The following is a 19150-nucleotide window of genomic DNA, read 5'->3' on the forward strand; positions in this document are numbered from 1 at the left end:
CAGAGGGGAGTATGATAAGATGAGGGCGGAATTGGCAAATGTAGATTGGGGGCGCGGATTGGTTGGTAGGACAGCTGAGGAACAGTGGAGGATTTTTAAGGATATCTTTTTCGGTGCTCAGCAGAAATATATTCCGATGGTAAAGAAGGACTGTAGGAGAAGAGATAACCAGCCGTGGTTATTGAAGGAAATAAAGGAGACTATTAAATTAAAAGCTGATGTGTTCAGAGCGGCTAAAAGTAGTGGGCAATTAGAAGATTGGGAAAGATTTAAAAAACAACAAAGAATGACTAAGAAAGTGATAAACAAAGGAAAGATAGAGTATGAAGCTAAACTAGCTCTAAATATAAAAAATGACAGTAAAAGTTTTTACAAACATATAAAGAAGAAGAGACTGGCTAGAGTGTATGTTGGACCCTTGGAGGACGAGAGGGGGGATTTAGCGGTGGGTGACGAGGAAATCGCTGAGACTTTAAATAAGTTTTTTGTGTCGGTCTTCACGGAGGAGGACACAAATAGATTGCCGAATATTAAAGATAGAGGGTTGGTTGGAGATGAGGTCCTGAATGCGATTACTGTCACTAGAGAGGTAGTGCTTAATAGACTAACAGGACTGAAGGTAGACAAGTCCCCAGGACCGGATGGAATGCATCCCAGGGATCTGAAAGAAATGGCAGGGGTGATATTGGATGCCTTAGTGATTATTTACCAAACTTCGCTGGACTCTGGGGAAGTGCCGGAAGATTTGAAAACGGCTAATGTTACGCTGCTGTTTAAAAAAGGTAGCAGACAAAAGGCAGGGAATTATAGGCCGGTTAGTTTAGCGTCCGTAGTTGGAAAAATAATAGAATCCGTCATCAAAGAAGAAATAGAGAGACACCTAGAAAAGAATGGTTTGATCGAGCAGACACAGCACGGATTCGTTAAGGGGAAGTCGTGTTTAACAAATTTATTGGATTTCTATGAGGATGTGACTAGTGCGGTAGACAGAGGGGAACTGGTAGATGTGGTGTTTTTAGATTTCCAGAAGGCGTTTGGTAAGGTGCCGCACAAAAGGTTGCTGCAGAAGGTTAGGGTGCACGGAGTTGGGGGTAAGGTGTTAGCGTGGATAGAAGATTGGCTGTCTAATAGGAAGCAGAGAATTGGAATCAATGGGTGCTATTATGGTTGGCAGTTGGCGACTAGTGGAGTGCCGCTGTGATTGGTGCTGGGGCCTCATCTGTTTACCATTTACATAGATGATCTGGAGGAGGGGGCTGAGTTTAGGGTAACAAAATTTGCTGGTGACATGAAAATGAGTGGAAAAGCAAATTGCGCGGAAGGCGCGGAAAGCCTGCAGAGAGACCTGGAAAGGCTGAGTGAGTGGACGAGGACCTGGCAGATGGAGTATAATGTTAGCAAGTGTGAGGTTATCCACTTTGGTAGAAATAATAGTAGGAGGGATTATTATTTAAAGGGCAAAAAGCTGCAGCATGCTATGGTGCAGAGGGACCTGGGGGTCCTTGTGCACGAGTCGCAAAAACCCAGTCTGCAGGTGCAGCAGGTGATCAAGAAGGCGAATGGGATGCTGGCCTTTATAGCGAGGGGGATAGAGTATAAAAGCAGGGAGGTCTTGCTGCAACTGTACAGGGTACTGGTGAGGCTGCAACTGGAGTAGTGTGTGCAGTTTTGGTCACCGCACTTGTGCAAGGATATTTTGGCCTTGGAGGGAGTACAGAGAAGGTTCATTAGGCTGATATTGGAAATGAGGGGGTTAGCCTACGAGGAGAGATTGAATAGGCTGGGTCTGTACTCGTTGGAGTTTCGAAGGCTGAGGGGGATCTTATAGAGACAGAAAAGATAATGAAGGGGATAGATAAGGTAGATTTAGAGAGATTCTTCCCGCTTCGAAAGGATAGCAGAACTAGAGGGCACAGCCTTAAGATAAGGGGGAGGGGGTGCAGTTTAGTTCGGAGTTGAGGAGGAACTTCTTCACTCAAAGGGTGGTGAGTCTCTGGAATTCTCTGCCCATTGAAGTGGTGGAGGCTACCTTGTTGAATATATTTAAGTCATGGGTAGATTGGTTTCTGATAGACAAGGGAATTAAGGGTTATGGGAAGAAAGCGGGAAAGTGGAACTAATCCACTTCAGATCAGCCATGATCTTATTGAATGGCGGGGCAGGCGCGAAGGGACTAGATGGCCTACTCCTGCTCCTATTTCTGATGTTCTTACGTTCTGTTCCCCAATACCCATCGATTCCGGTTTTACGAGGGCTGCTTGATGTCATGTTTGCTCAAATGCGGCCTTGATGTCAAAAGCTATCACTCTCATCTCAGCTCTTTTGTCCATGTTTGATTCAAACCTGGAATGAGGTCAGGAGCTGAGTGACCCCGGAGGAACCCAAACTGGGTGTCACTGAGCAGGTTATTCCTGCTTGATGGCACTCTTAATAACCCCTCCTTCACTTTGCTGATGATTGACTGTAAGCTGATGGGGTAGTTATTGGCTGGGTTAAATTTGTCCTGATCCTAGTGTACAGCACATACCTGGGCAATTTTCTCCATTGCCAGTGTTGTAGCTGTACTGGAACAGCTTGGCTAGGGGAGCAGCAAGTTCTGGAGCACAAGTCTTCAACACTATTGCCGAGATATTGTCCTTCCACACCAACACACTCACTTTGAGCTTCCCTACACTTCTCATTACTGAGAAGCTGGTGAGCCTTCACCTCCAGCTCACTGGGAAATGTGTTGAAGTTTGATTCTCTAAAGTTAGGACACGGCTTCCTCTCCTCTGTCTCTCACACTGACATCTTCTTTTCTGTTAACAAGTCAATCAATGCTGATGGAAAACAGTGAATGATGCTGACATTTGGTCTGAACTCAGCCAGTTCACATTGGATTGAACCTCACTAACTGTCCATTCCAATCATCACAAGCTGCAGAGTGAATGAATTAAACCTTTCCTGTGAAATCAGTGAAGAAGAATTCAGACAAGGCAAACACTGACAATTATTTATTGATTACAATCCACAGTTATGATGTTTCACTGTGATCCTGATTATAGATTTTCCTCCATGAATGTGTTATATCATCAAAATAAACAATCGTAGAACACATCAAATATGATATTACATAAAGAGCAAAATGGGCCAGTGTGTAATAATTTAAATTCTGACATTCTGTAGTGTCTCACTACACTCAGAGTTACAATTTAGATTGGTAATATTAATATCTCAGCAATATTCACACTGAGAGATTTGACATGTTTTTCAGCCACTTCCTGTAACTATGATGGGAGGTCTTTCCCCATTGAGTGTCTCTAGTAGCTGCCCCAAGCTGTGTTGTGTCCCTCACCAGTATTCCTGGACCTTGCATTGCGACAATCTGAAACCCTCAGTCATGGAGAACCCTTTGCCCTGGAAGACTGTGAGTTTCAGGCTGATTTTCACTGAGTTGATGGTCCTCCAGGAGACAGTGTTTATCTCAGTGTGTGTTCCTGGGAACAGCCTGTACAGTGTCCAGTCCTGTATAAAGGAGCTGTCGGGTGAACACTCTGTGACTGTGTGGGAACTCATCAGATCAAATTTCATCTTCCTTCATCTCAGACAACTTATAAAGTGAAGGGGAAAACTGCCCAGCACCAGAAAAATGTTTCCAACATCCTGATTGTCTTCTCCATTGTCAGGTGTATCACAGAGTCTCTCATACTGATTCCAAAAAGTCTTGGTCAAAATCCACAAACATTTAAAGATATTTAAAACTCTGAGCAATCAGAAAGTGAGAAATGTCCACAAAATGTGAATGTATTTCATTCCCAACAATCTGTCCCTCAGTCACTTACTGGAGCTGTTGTGTACGTCCCACTTGGTGAATCTGCAGAAGTAAAATAAATATCAGTTAGAATGGGGAATAATCCATTCTCAGAGAGTGAGAACACAACAAGTGTGAGGGAATGGAGATTGTGTGAGAAATACTCAGTCTCACACACCCCTCCATCCTTACACTTCATGGAGATCCTGTAGATCGCTTCCATTCCATCCATATTCAGTAGGTGAGGATGTGAGTGTGTGCGGTGGCTTTAATGATCAATATTACACCTGGTCTGGGCTGATCACACAAAGGAAGATCAGACAGGGAACAAGATGTGTTTATACGTGTGTATCTGTGTGTGGGAATTAAATCAGTTCATTCAACACAGTGTCCTGTACTCCCAGTACTGGAGATTCCCCACACTCACTCTGTCCCCTCAGTTCTACATTTCCCTCTCTCTGACTCTTACCTCTCTGTTGTCTTTTCCAGATGATTATTCCGATTATCCCAAATATAACAGCCAGTGCTGGGATCACGAATCCAACCAGAATTCCAAGATGGGACCATCCCCCACTGTTTCCTGGGATTTCTGAAACACATTTGAATAATATGAGGATTGTCTCTGTTCCCGGATCCATTCCCGGTTCTGTGTTCATTGGGGACAATTTGAACTGAAGTCGCCCCAGTCCCAATGGGATTGGTTGAAGCTTTGGCCCCATGGTGGATAAGGGAGTGTCTACGGACCTGCTCTGGATGGACTTCCAGAATATCATTGATAAAGTTCCACACAAGAGATTCTTGACAATAATCAGAGTGTTTGGAATTGAAGGGAATCTTTGCCATGGGGTGAAAATTGGTTGATGGGGGGAGACAGGGAATGGGAAGAGTGGGAATGTGCTCCCATACAAACACACGCACATATCCAGTACAGTTCCTTACCCCACTGATGGAGCTTGGGCTCTGCCAGGCTGCTGTGTTCAATTTGACAGGAGTATTGATCCTCATCCCCAGCATTTATTTCAATCTCTTTCTGGATCTGATGGGTCCCATCGTGGTTCGGTCGAATCCCCGAGGATAGTGTCTCAGACATTACCTCTCCATTCCTTAGCCAGTTCACCTCGATGTCTACAGGATAAAAGCCAGTAACCAGGCAGGAGAGAGTGAGCGGCTTGTACTGACTATTGGGCTCACTTCTGGAGATGAAGACTTCAGGCTGAACTGTAATGGGAAAGGGTGAAAACACAAACAATAAACCCACATTGAATGGAATGGGAGAACGGTTTGATAGATCAGTGAAGTTAGATCAGAACATGGGCTCAAAACTGAAATCAATACCTTTCCGTCCAAAATATTCCTTTCCTGCTTCCAAATATTTTTTTAAATGTTGAACAAATTCTTCCTGCAGATATTTTTCCCAGTAATTATTCCAGGATTGATCTGAATCCCATTTCTCTTTAGTCTTCACTGCGAAGTGATTGGTTGCAACCCATCTCATTCTGTGTGGCTCTAAACTAATATAGTCCTTTCCATCAAATCCAAACCGCATCGATCTCTTAATGGAGCCGTCTTCAGTGACCTCGACAGACCGAATCCATTGGAAAATATGGATTCCTGTCAGAGAGCAAATGATGATCAATATTCAGTGAACTGGAGGATTGGAAATATTGCTTTGTTAATCAATAAAGTGGAGAAATGATCTTGTGATAGAATTGTCAGCAAAACTGAAATCCCTGGAATAAAATAAGCAGCATCAGAACGTAAACAAACTTGCCGAATGGATAGGAAACAGAGTGGCCGGGATTCTCCCCCAAAAAATTCAACTGTCGAATTTGTTTGAAACCTGGAGTAAATCACGTTTGTTTTTACAGTGGGAGTTTCAAAATGAATCTCCCACAATCTGTACATTGCAGAGAGCAGTAGCATGATTCACACTGAAAAGCTGTAGGTGGGGCCTATTCCAGCTGGAGAGACTGACAGCAAAGTGCTGAATGGGCCACTGCACATGTGCCAATCAGTCAGATTGGTGCATGCTCTGTAGCCCCTGTCTGTCGGCCTCCCAACTGCTGGCCGGCTCCATCGCTGGCCAGATCTGCAATCCCCGCAACGCCGGCCCTCCACCTCCCCACGGCCCAATCGCTGGTCCCCCGAACATTCGCGCACCACCCCCAAACCCACCCACAGCCCTTCCAGCCCACCCTGATCTCCAGTACCCCCCTGATCCTACACGCTCTTGACAATTACCCCGTCCCCACAGTGCCAACAACCCCACACTCCGCAGTGCCAACATCCCCCCCATTTAAGGCAGCCCCACTACCCCCGACTTCCAGCACGCTGACCCCACACCCACCCCGATGGCCAGCCCTGGTCGTTGGCCTTCCTCCCTCCTCCATGATCCCGACTGGTGGCATCGTGGACAGTGAAGAAAGTTATCTCCAATTGCAATGGGATCTTGATCAATTGGGTCAGTGGGCTGACGAATGGCAGATGGAGTTTAACTGAGGCAAATGCGAGGTGATGCATTTGACCTCAACAGACCAAATCCACTGAAGAATGTGAATTCCTGTCAGAAACTAAACAGGGATCAATAATCAATAGACAATCTTTTCAGTGGTGAAAGGGGTGTTAGTCTGAGAATGAAATGGATGGAAACTTCCTGTGCCATTAGTAACAGGAAGCTGAGCGGTGAGGGGACTAAATTAGATGGAGTCAGTGCTGGGGGACTGAGTTCAGTGTCCCAGGGGTCAGTGCTGGGAGATGGACTGAGTTCAGTGTCCCAGGGGCCAGTGTTGGGGGACTGAGTTCAGTGTCCCAGGGGTCAGTGCTGGGGACTGAGTTCAGTGTCCCAGGGTCAGTGCTGGAGGACTGTGTTCAGTGTCCCAGGGGTCAGTGCTGGGGACTGAGTTCAGTGTCCCAGGGGTCAGTGCTGAGGGACCGAGTTCAGTGTCCCAGGGGTCAGTGCTGGGGGACTGAGTTCAGTGTCCCAGGGGTCAGTGCTGGGGGACAGAGTTCAGTGTCCCAGGGGCCAGTGTTGGGGGACTGAGTTCAGTGTCCCAGGGGTCAGTGCTGGGGACTGAGTTCAGTGTCCCAGGGTCAGTGCTGGAGGACTGTGTTCAGTGTCCCAGGGGTCAGTGCTGGGGGACTGAGTTCAGTGTCCCAGGGGTCAGTGCTGAGGGACCGAGTTCAGTGTCCCAGGGGTCAGTGCTGGGGGACTGAGTTCAGTGTCCCAGGGGTCAGTGCTGGGGGACAGAGTTCAGTGTCCCAGGGGTCAGTGCTGGGGACTGAGTTCAGTGTCCCAGGGGTCAGTGCTGGGAGATGGACTGAGTTCAGTGTCCCAGGGGCCAGTGCTGGGGACCGAGTTCAGTGTCCCAGGGGTCAGTGCTGGGGGACTGAGTTCAGTGTCCCAGGGGTCAGTGCTGGGAGATGGACTGAGTTCAGTGTCCCAGAGGTCAGTGCTGGGGGACTGAGTTCAGTGTCCCAGGGGTCAGTGCTGGGGGACGGAGTTCAGTGTCCCAGGGGTCAGTGCTGGGGGACTGAGCCTAGTGTCCCAGGGGTCAGTGCTGGGGGACTGAGTTCAGTGTCCCAGGGGTCAGTGCTGGAGGACTGTGTTCAGTGTCCCAGGGGTCAGTGCTGGGGACTGAGTTCAGTGTCCCAGGAGTCAGTGCTGGGAGATGGACTGAGTTCAGTGTCCCAGGGGTTAGTGCTGGGGGACTGAGTTCAGTGACCCAGGGGTCAGTGGTGGGGGACTGAGTTCAGTGTCCCAGGGGCCAGTGCTGGGGGACCGAGTTCAGTGTCCCAGGGGTCAGTGCTGGGGGACTGAGTTCAGTGTCCCAGGGATCAGTGCTGGGAGATGGACTGAGTTCAGTGTCCCAGGGGTCAGTGCTGGGGGGCTGAGTTCACTGTAAGGTTGTACATTGACACGCTGATTCTCTCTGCCTGATCTTACCTGATGTCTGGTTTGTGATCTTCAGGACTGTATTCAGATTCTTCTTTACCATGTCTGAGTGTGAGTTCACCAGTTCTGTGATATAATCCCAGAATTCAGAGTCGATATTTTCAGCCACGAACCTCTGCCTGGGAATGCTGCGACGGATATTACTGTCACAATATCCTATTTGGACACCATTGACCATTCCAGTGCTTGCAACGTCAGGAAAATGTTCTATCCCAGAGAAAGCAGTGTAAAACACCGTGAGTGTGTTCGTGTCTGTAAAAGAAACAGTTAAAGGGATTGGTCAATAAACACTGTCTGATCATCAGAACAATCTCACTGGACTTCACCATCCCCTCTCCCCATGTCCCCAGTCACCCCCCCGACAGAGCCCCCCATATACAATCCCCTACTCCCGATCACCACCCCCTCCCCCGATCACCACCCCCTCCCCCGATCAACACCCCCTCCCCGATCGCCACCCCCTCCCCCGATCACCACCCCTCCCCCGATCGCCACCCCCTCCCCCGATCACCACCCCCTCCCCCGATCGCCACCCCCTCCCCCGATCACCATCCCCTCCCCCGATCACCACCCCCTCCCCCGATCACCACCCCCTCCCCCGATCAACACCCCCTCCCCGATCGCCACCCCCTCCCCCGATCACCACCCCTCCCCCGATCGCCACCCCCTCCCCCGATCACCACCCCCTCCCCCGATCGCCACCCCCTCCCCCGATCACCATCCCCTCCCCTGATTATCACCCCCTCCCCCGACACCTGATCGCCATCCTCTCTCAGGATTACCACCCCTCGCCCCGATCACTACCCTATTTCTTAATTACCACCCACTCTCCGATCACCATTCCCCCCCGATCACTACCCCTACCTCCCAATAATCATCGCCTCCTCCTCCTCCCAGTCACCACACCCTCTCTCTCCGATCATCGCTCCCTCTCTCCAATTCTCCCCGATCATCCTCTCCCCAATTCACCATCCCCTCCTCCCAATCACCATCAGAGCCACCCCCCGAACACCACCCCGAACGGGCCAGTAATATGGTCTGGGAGGCTGTGTAAGCGGTTGTCAGGCAGGAAGGGTCAGTGTCCATCCCATCCTGATATCGGTCCCGTCTGTCGTGCCTGCAATGTCGAGCCACCCGCCTGACACTCTGCAGCCTCCCAGCACCCGGCCTCCAAGGATATTCCTCCAACCCCTCTGTCCCCACCCCCCCAGTCACAACCACAGACTGCCGAGGCACAGCCCCGATAAACCCCACCCTATCACCCCCACCCCCTACACCCTGTGTCCTCACAACCATCAGATTTTCAATCCCTCCTTTATCCCCATAGGGTAAGAGGGCCCATAACCACCAGGAACATGTCAAGACTGGGGGTGGGGTTCCCGAGCTGCATCCCCTCACTACCTTTGAGGAGCTATTTGGGGCTAGCAGGGAAGGGTGAGGAGGGAATGGTCACTGACAGTCAGGTCAGGGGTTCACCATGGAAGTGAGCATTTCCAAATACAAGGAAATTAGAAAGAAACTTAAGCAAGGAGTAAGGAGGGCTAAAAGGGGCCCCAAAAATCACTGGCCAGTTGGATTAAGGAAAATCCCAAGGCTTTTTATACATATGTAAAGGGCATGAGGGTCGCCATGGAAAGGGTTGGCCCACTCAAGGACAAGGGATGGAATCTATGTGTGGAGCCAGAAGAAATGGGCGAGATATTAAATGAATACTTTGCATCAGTATTCACCAAAGAGAATGACTTCAGGGATGATGAGTCTGGGAGAGGATGTGTAGATAGTTTGAGTCATGTTGAGATCAAAAAGGAGCTATTGGGTTCTTGAGAGATATTACGGTAGACAAGTCCCCAGGGCCCGATGGGATATACCCCAGAATACTGAGTTAGGCAAGGAGGAAATGGCTGGGGCCTTGGGAGAAATCTTTGTATCCTCACTGGCGACAGGGGAGGTCCCAAAGGAATGGAGAATAGCCAATGTTGTTCGTTTGTTTAGGAAGGGGAGCAAGAATAATCCAGGTTAACTATAGGCTGGATCATCAGTGGTAGGGAAATTATTGGAGAGGATTCTTCGAGACAGGATTTATTCTGACTTGGAAACAAGTAGACGTATTAGTGAGAGGCAACATGGTTTTGTGAAGGGGAGGTCGTGTCTCACAAACTTGATCGGGTTTTTTGAGGAAGTGATGAAGATGATTGATGAGGGTAGGGCAGTGGATGTTGTCTACATGGACTTCAGTAAGGCCTTTGACGAAGTCCCTCATGGCAGACTGGTGCAGAAGGTGAAGTTGCATGGGATCAGAGGTGAGCTGGCAATGTGGATACAAAACTAGCTCAGTCAACGAAGACAGAGGGTAGCAGAGGAAGGATGTGTTTCTGAATGGAGGGCTGTGACAAGTGCTGTTCCTCAGGGATCCGAGCTGGGACATTTGCTGTTTGTAATATATATGAAATGATTTGGAGGAAAATGTAATTGATTCGATTCGATTCGAAAGTTTGCGGACGACACAATTGTTGGTGGTTTTGAGGATAGCAATGAGGGCCATCAGAGGATACAGCAGGATACAGATCAGTTGGAGAATTGCACGGAGAGAAGGCAGATGGAGCTTAATCCATACAAATGTGAGGTAATACATTTTGGAAGGTCTAATACGGATAGGAAATATACAGTAAATGGCAGAACCGTTAAGATTAGTGATAGGCAAAGGGATCTGTGTGTACAGGTACACAGGTCACTCACTGAAAGTGGCAAAAGAGGTAGAGAAGGTGGTCAAGAAGGCAAATGACATGCTTGCCTTCTTTGGACGGGGTATTGAGTTTGCAGTCGGAAATGAGTTAATGACCTTTGTAATACTTGGGAGAATGGAAAAAAAATCCAGTAGTCCATATGCAGCCCGTTTTCATATATTTCAGATAAATGTAACTTTGTTTTCGTGTGCCCAGGCTGCAGCTGCTCTTGCTGTTGTACACAAGTTTATGATAAGCTCGCTCAGAAATGTAGCTGACCCAGCTTGTAGTTAAGTTGTGTCTTTAATTTCGTGGACTTTCATCTAACATTGTGAAGCTTGCATGTCCTAAATATATTCACATATATATATATTCGTTATATACTGCTTATGTGTCATGTACTAACATATTATACATAATATATGTATAATATAACTTGTGAGCACAGATTGTTATACCGGCCCGTTAATTTTAACTTGTCTTGTCAGCCTGTACGTTAGCTAAAAGCTAATCACACACGTCAATTGCGGCCTTGAGATAACCATGAAGTAATGCCGAGGCAGCCTTGGTTTCACAATGGAGGATAACCCACAGCCTGGGATCCTGCTGAGAATGAGAAGATGCGTACGTGACTCGGGGGGTATAAATAAGCGCTCTTAACTTATGTTCAGAGAGATGCCTGGGGAACCGCTGTTAGGTGCCAGGTGTATCTCCCAAAAACTTTTGAATAAACTTGCTGTACTTTGACTCACAATTAGTCTCAGAGGTATCATTACCTACAACAAGTTTAAAAATTTGCAAGTCATGTTGACGCTTTATAGAACCTTAGTTAGGCCGCACTTGGAATACAGTGTTCAATTCTGGTCGCCACACTACCAGAAGGATGTAGAGGCTTTGGAGAGGGAACAGAAAAGATTTACCAGGATGTTGCCTGGCATGGAGGGCATTAGCAATGAGAGGTTGGAGAAACTTGGTTTGGCTGGAACCACAAAGGTTGAGGGGAGACCTGATAGAAGTCGACAAGATTATGAGATGAATGGACAGAGTGGATAGTCAGAAGCTTTTTCCCAGGGTGGAAGAGTCAGTTACTAGAGGCCACAGGTTTAAGGTGTGAGGGGCAATGTTTAAAGGAGATGTACGAGGCAGATATTTTTACACAGAGAGTAGTGGGTACCTGGAACCCATTGCCGGGGGAGGTAGTGGAAGCAGATACGGTAGTAACTTTTAACGGGCATCATGACAAATACATGAAGAGGATAGAAATAGAGGGATAGGGTCCTGGTAGGGTCGGGGGTTTTAGTTCAGTCGGGCAGCATGGTTGGTGCAGGCTTGGAGGGCCGAAGGGCCTGTTCCTGTGCTGTAATTTTCTTTGTTCTTTATTCTCTTGCTCTGAACCTTTTGTCATCTGTTACAGGAAATGATCCAGATGCATTAAACCCCCCCCACTCCACTCCTCCTAAGATGCAGCACGGCAGCTGGAAGAAAACCTCGGAGGAAAGCCCTGAGGAAATCACCAAGCTTAACATTTGTCAATCGACACCAGCTTCCACCACACAATCCCTCAGAGCAGACACGATCACCTCAGTGGGACAAGTTCGTGCTGAGGCTTCTGGGTCACTTACTGGTGGGCACCACACAGCCTTTGATCTACATCGGGTGAAGGCGGGAACATCGAGGGTTCGGGCACACGGAGTTCTTCTGGGGCTCAGGATGCATCTGGCCCCAAGCCAAGTGCTAGGCCTCTGGGATCGGTCATCCCAAAACTGCTGGAGATACATCAGCAGCAATGGTGGAGGGGCTGTCAGCAACACTGCATCAACTGTGAGGCTTTTGGAGGAGTCGAACAGATTTCTGTCACAGGAGGTGGTACCGGTACAGTGTGGCACTCAGGGTAACACTGCAAGGGTCACATCCACAGTGGAAAGCCTGGGGCAAGGATTGGTCACCATGGCTGACAGGATGTAGACCATCCTGGAGACACGGCCATGACTGCGAGCCTCAAACTTGGTCCGGTCTCAGGGGGCATCGCTGAGGGCTTGCACAGCATGGGGCAGATGTAGTTGGGATTCCAGGACTGACAGAGCCAGGTGATGCTGAGGCTGGCCCACTGTCCCATGGAGTATCCCCGGTACATATGGGCACCCTGAGGGAGGAGGAAGGGTTGGAGCCCATGCTGGGACCTTCCAGCCAGGAGACACCAGACATCCCTAAACCTTCTGGTTCCACCCCCTCCCACCCTTTCCTGACACCGGAGCATCTCACGGGCAGCGGGATGAACAGGGTGGCTACACCAGTGTCATCCGCAAGTCAGCCAGAGACCTGTAGGTCTCAGCCCCCCAGGAGTCTCCCACCAAGGGGATCACAGGCCCCGGGGTGTGGAACACAGTAGGGTGCCTCCCCATCCAATGTGCATCTTGGGTGCAGTAAAAGGCCACGAAAAATTCAGAAGTTCTAGTGTCATCAGGAGGGCCGAATTTAAGGTTTGCACTAGTCAGAAAAAGGACACGAGATACTGTTTAGAATGACGTACACCTGTTATATCGCACCATTAAATATCATCCCTTCATGCTATTTGCACTGTTAGTTTCACCGAGAAATATTACTGCACCCCCAGCTGTGACTAATCTTTCTGTGATTCCTGCCCTACAGGGATGACCGTATCCTGACCGCACACAAAGAGGCACAGAACGTCATGCTGTGTGACAGAGGCCCTTCGGCCAGTAGGCACAGACCGCCTGCCCTGGTATCGCCAACACCCACTGCACCCTGTGGCAACATCCACGCCCCACAGGGTTCTGTTCCCCCTTAACCCCACACAGCCCATTGCCTGCACGTTTATGTGCGAGACCCACACTCGTACGGGTGCCCAGGTGCCAGTGAAGACAGAGAAGGCAGGTAGTAGGTGATCAGCAAGTTTGCAGATGACACAAAGATGGCAGGATTGGCAGACAGTGAGGAGGAGTGTCAGGTGACACAGCAGGATATAGATAGGCTGGTATATTGGGCAGACAAATGGCAGATGGAATTTAATCCTGATAAATGCGAGGTGATACATTTTGGAAGGAATAATGTAGAGGGGAGTTATATGATAAAGGATAGACCTATTAAGAGTATAGAAATACAGAGGGACCTGGGGGTGCAAGTGCACAAGTCTTTGAAGGTGGCAACACAGGCGGAGAAGGTTGTGAAGGAAGCTTATGGTATGCTCGCCTTTATAGGAAGGGGTATCGAGTACAAGAGCTGGAGTCTAATGCTGCAGTTGTACAGAACGTTGGTTAGACCACATTTGGAGTACTGCATCCAGTTCTGGTCACCTTACTACCGGAAGGACGTGGAGACCCTGGAGAGAGTGCAGAGGAGGTTTACCAGGATGCTGCCTGGTATGGAAGGACTGAGTTACGAGGAAAGATTGCGTAAATTGGGGCTGTTTTCCTTAGAAAGAGGAAGATTGAGGGGGGATCTAATAGAGGTGTATAAGGTTATGAAGGGTATAGATAAACAGTGGCAGGCTTTTTCCTAGATTGGAGACAAATATCACGAGGGGCCACGGGCTTAGGGCGAGGGGGGAGAGGTATAATTTGGATGCTAGAGGGAGGTTTTTCACACAGAAGGTTGTGGGGGTATGGAATGCACTGCCAAGTAAGGTGGTGGAGGCAGGCACGCTAAACTTGTTTAAGGTATACTTAGATAGACACATGAGCGAAATAAGGATGGAGAGAAATAGGAGACTGTTTTAAGTAAGGGTCAGATACTCGGGACGTTTCTGGAAATCTAATGCTACATGTTGTTGATGTTTTTCTCTTTGAATCCACAGGTGTGTCGGTCCACCTTGTTGTCTAACGAGGGGCATACACACGGTGGGTCGTGCGTGGGCTGCTCTTGGATGTTTCGAGAGTAGCTGAGTACTTCACGTCGTTTGTGTACGCTTAAACTGGACCAGCTGATGGGCACCACGACAGCTCAGTGACTATCACTGATTGCTGTGCAGATACATGGATTTGGATTTGGGCCAGTGTCTGTGGGAGTTTGTGCATTCTCCCCGTGCTTGTGTGGGTTTCCTGCGGGTGCTCCGGTTTCCTCCCACACCCCAAAGATGTGCTGTTAGGCTGATTGGTGTAACAAATTGCCCCAAAATTATTCTCCCCTCAATCTGGTTTCACTGTGGGTGCCATAAGCATAGACATGGGTCAAGGGTGGAAGAGGAAAGGCGCAATGTTAAAATGGCAGCACAGGCTCGTTGGGCCAAAGGGCCTGTTTCCCGTGCTGTGTTGTTCTTTGTTCTTGGTAGGATTCAGACTTGTGTGGCACCAGGGCAGCATCACAGTGTGCCACAGAATGAGTCATCACCACCCTCCTGCCTGGACCAAGGACTCGCTAGCATGCCCAGCCCACTCCCATCACCCTGGTCTGATGCCATTTGGACCCTTGTCCCCCTCCAGCCATCCCGGCAGCCTGAACTGGTCCTGAAAGAGTCCGGGGATGTCCGAACTCTGGAGGATGGAGGTGTTGTGCACACTCCCTGGGTGTTGTACACACAGTGCATGATATTCAGCCTGTGGTCACGGACAATCTGCACATTCAGGAAGTGGAACCCCTTCTATTGATGAAGCGCAGTCCCTGATCATGTGGGATCCACTGGATAACGTGAATGCCATCTACAGCCCTCTGCACACGGGGCAGTGCAGTGATGGTGGTGAAGCTGCAGTCCGGGCTTCCTGTTGGGTCTGGCCCATGTTGAAGTGGATGTAATTGGCTGGATTCCTGGGAGGACCTGGTGGTGTAGAAGTTGAGGGCACCGTGACCATCACTGCCACCGGGAGTGGGTGTCTCCTGTGCCTCGAGTTACCAGGTCTGAGGAGCTGAAACAGGTGCCACACTGTCTCCTTACTTAGACAGAGCCAGCAGCATCGTGTGGCTCCCATCATCCCTGCAAAACATCTACAACTCCTGTACGCCCTGAGCCTCCACCTCCTCCTTCCCCTGCCCCCCTCCCCTGTGGCAGGATGTGCTGCCATGTCCTGGCGCTGACCGGCAGCCCCCTGCCCTCCTGCTGAGGGTTCTGCCTTCTGGCACGCAGGGAGGGCACAGGAATGGGATGCCAAGCTACCCATTGCGGACCCTTGAAGCTTGGGTATGAGTGCTATCACCGCAGTGCCTTCCAGGTATTACAGACAGACGGGGGGAGGGGCAGCCTCGTGACTATCACAGGATGGGTTCCCATCGCAGGCAGCAGTGCAGAGTCCAGGCAGTGTGAAGAGCCGTGTTAACAACTGCACAGCTCCCGTGCTTGGAGCAGCAGCTGACAGAGCTGCTGTCTGTTACTGTTAGTGGGGCCTGGGATACAAGGTCTGGTGTCAGCCGCAGTGTCTGTCCAGCAGACAGACAGTAAAACAAACAGGTTAATATTTGTGGGTTGGTGATGAACATCATGTGACACCCTTCGGGGGTCTCTGTGTAGCCAGGGGCAATGTGTGCACCATGAACCTGCTGCAAGTGGTGACTCCCAGCACTGGTCCCCCCCGGGGAGGTGCTGGCGTAGTGGCATTGCTGCTGGACTAATCCAGAGACCCAGGGGAATACTCTGGGTACCTGGATTCGAATCCCACCATGGTGATGGTGAAATTTGAATTCAATAGAAGTCTGGAATTAAAAATCTATTGGTGACCATGAAACTGCAATCTATTGTCACAAATACCCATCTTGTTCACTAATGTCCTTTAGGAAAGAAAATCTCCCATCTTTACCTGGTCTGGCCTACATGTGACTCCAGACCCACAGCAATGTGGTTGAGTCTTAAATGCTCTGAGGAATGGGTAATAAATGCTGGCCCAGCCACTGACACCCACATCCCATGGACAAATCAAAAAGCCCCCCACCCCATCCCAGCACCTGAGTATCCGGTGCCCCCTCCCCCTGAACTCCGGGGGCTGCCGCTCAATGGGAATTACCTCCTCACTCTCCTTCACTATTGCTGCCCCAGGCCCAGACTTTTATAAACTATCTGTGATTCATGCTGGAGTGACGTCACGCTGGAGAGGAGGGGAAGGTACGGGAGGGGGAAAAGGGCCGGGCCAAACTCTAATGATATGTAAACCTATTCAAATGCATGGAAATTGACATCCCGCCGGAAAAAATGGCCTGGGAGAATCCCGAACCGCCTGACACCAGGCGCAAATTCGATTGTTCGGCTCGCAGCCCATTTCCCTCCCCTGATACACCAACCAACCAGTGCAGCAGGGTGGAAAGATCACAGTATCAAGGACCCAGGTTCAATTCCCGGCTTGGGTCACTGTCTGTGTGGAATTTGCATGTTCTCCCCGGGTGTGCGTGGGTTTCCTCCGGGTGCTCCGGTTTCCTCCCACAGACCGAAATGTGCGGGTTAGTGAATGGCCATGGTAAATTGCCCTTTAGTGTCAGGGGTACTCACCAGGGTAAATGCATGGGGTTATGGGGATAGGGCCTGTGTGGACTGTGATCAGTGTAGACTTGATGAGCTGAATGGCCTCCCTCTACACTGTAGGGATTCTATGATTCTATGAGGGAGATGGATAATCCAGAGCAGGATCTCCACTGAACTTCACAGAGCTTTTTAATCCCCCTTTATACATGGTCACGAGTATACCCTCAGTTTGGAAAAGTCTAGGAATCACCAGGCAGGAATATTCCGATTTAAATTTCACTCCCAGCTGTAGCTGCCTGGAAACACTCTCACCTCTGACTCAGAATGTTCCGGATTGAAGCTCCCATTCCAGAGACTGGGCTGCACACACAGTGTATTACTGACAGAATGCTGCACTGTCAGAGGATCAGTCCTGAGGGAGAACTTTCCTCACAGATTAATGTAATAGATCCCGGGACAGAGCAGGATGATCATAAACTGGATCAATACTGATTCCTGAGGCAACATCATTCATGTAGATTGTCTAATCAGAGTTTCCTGTACCATAACAATGAGGAGACTAGAAAAGGTATTTCATTGGCTGGAAAGAGCTTTGGTGCATCCTGGTGTTGTGAAGTCTTTCTGTATCTGCTTTCTCTCTCACACCTTTTCTCAAAATACATCGGTAACTTTGGAATCTAACATCACTGCTCCCAAATCAAAGTACGGATTTTAATTTGTTGAGAACATGAGAACCAGGAGCAGGAGTTGGCCATGTGGTCCCTCAAGCCTGTTCCGCCATTCAATAAGATCATGGCCGATCTTCTTGTGGACTCAGCTCCACTTACCCGCCCGCTCACCATAACCCTTAATTCCTTTCCTGTTCAAAAATTTATCTATCATTGTCTTAAAAACATTCAATGAGGTAGCCTCAACTGCTTCACTGGGCAGGGAATTCCACAGATTCACAACCCTTTGTGTGAAGAAGTACCTCCTCAACTCAATCCTAAATCTGCTTCCCCTTATTTTGAGGTTACGCCTCCTCGTTCTAGTTTCACCTGCCAGTGGAAACAACTTCCCTGCTTCTATCTTATCTATTCCCTTCATAATCTTATATGTTTCTCTCTGATCTCCCCTCATTCTTCTGAACTCCAGAGAGTAGAGCCCCAGTCTACTCAGTCTCTCCTCATAAGCCAACCCTCTCAAATCTGGAATCAACCTAGTGAATCTCCTCTGTACCCCCTTCCAGTGCCAGTATATCCTTTCTCAAGTAAGGAGACCAAAACTATACACCGTACTCCAGATGTGGCCTCACCAGCACCTTATACAGCTGCAATGCAATCTCCCCGTTTTTAACCTCCATCCCTCCAGCAATGAAAGACAAAATTCCATTTACCTTTTTAATTCCCTGCTGTACTGCAAACCAACTTGAGATTCCTGCACAAGGACACCCAGGTCCCTCTGTACAACAGCATGTTGCAATTTTTTACCATCTAAATAACAGTCCATTTTGCTGTTATTCCACCAAAATGGCTGACCTCACATTTACCAACATTGTCCTCCATCTGCCAGACCCTTGCCCACTCACTTAGATTATCTATATCCCTTTGCAGACTTTCAGCATCCTCTGCACACTTTGCTCTTCCACCCATCTTAGTGTCAAATCATCCAAATCATCTATGTGAATTGTAAACAATTGCAGTCGCAACACTGATCCCTGAGGCACACTACTAGACACTGATCACCAGAAAAACACCCATTTACCCCCACTCTTTGCTTTCTGTTAGTTAAGCAATCCTCTATCCATGCTAATACCCGTAACACCGTGCACCTTTATCTGGCGTAGCAGTCTTTGGTGCGGCACCTTATCAAATGCCTTCTGGAAATGCAGATCATCACATCCACGAGTTCCCCATTGTCCACTGCACATGTAATGTTCTCAAAGAATTCCACCAAATTAGTCAAACATGACCTGCTCTTCATGAACCCATGCTGTGTCTCACCAGTGGGACCATTTATATCCAGATGTCTTGCTATTTCTTCCTTGATGATAGATTCAAGCAAGATCAAGCATTTTTCGTCCTACGGAAGTTAAGCTTACCGGCTGATAGTTACCTGCCTTTTGTCTACTCCCTTTTTGAACAATGGCGTCACATTTGCTGTTCCATCCCAGAGTCCAGTGAATTTTGGTAAATTACGACTAGTGCACTTGCTATTTCTCTTGCCATCTCTTTTAGTACCCTGGGATGCATTCCATCAGGATCAGGAGACTTGTCTACTTTTAGCCCCATTAACTTGCCCAACAC

The 19150-nt window shown here is 49.0% G+C and overlaps 1 protein-coding gene across 1 annotated transcript in view; it reads right to left on the bottom strand.

The window, feature by feature from the left end:
- Window positions 1-2978: 2978 nt before the first annotated feature.
- Window positions 2979-19150, bottom strand: part of LOC145348099 (class I histocompatibility antigen, F10 alpha chain-like) — a 39679-nt gene continuing 23507 nt past the window's right edge. Inside the window, exons 3-6 of the mRNA XM_080196243.1 lie at window positions 5126-5401; window positions 4730-5008; window positions 4260-4379; window positions 2979-3853 (exon numbers count right to left, since the gene is read on the bottom strand). Coding sequence (XP_080052369.1) covers window positions 3810-3853; window positions 4260-4379; window positions 4730-5008; window positions 5126-5401 — 719 coding nt within the window. The 3' untranslated portion in view covers window positions 2979-3809. The remainder of the gene's footprint in view (window positions 3854-4259; window positions 4380-4729; window positions 5009-5125; window positions 5402-19150) is intronic.

The sequence above is a fragment of the Carcharhinus amblyrhynchos genome, chromosome 9 (genome assembly GCF_965287045.1).
Source record: "Carcharhinus amblyrhynchos chromosome 9, sCarAmb.v2.hapA, whole genome shotgun sequence".
Taxonomy (NCBI): domain Eukaryota; kingdom Metazoa; phylum Chordata; class Chondrichthyes; order Carcharhiniformes; family Carcharhinidae; genus Carcharhinus; species Carcharhinus amblyrhynchos.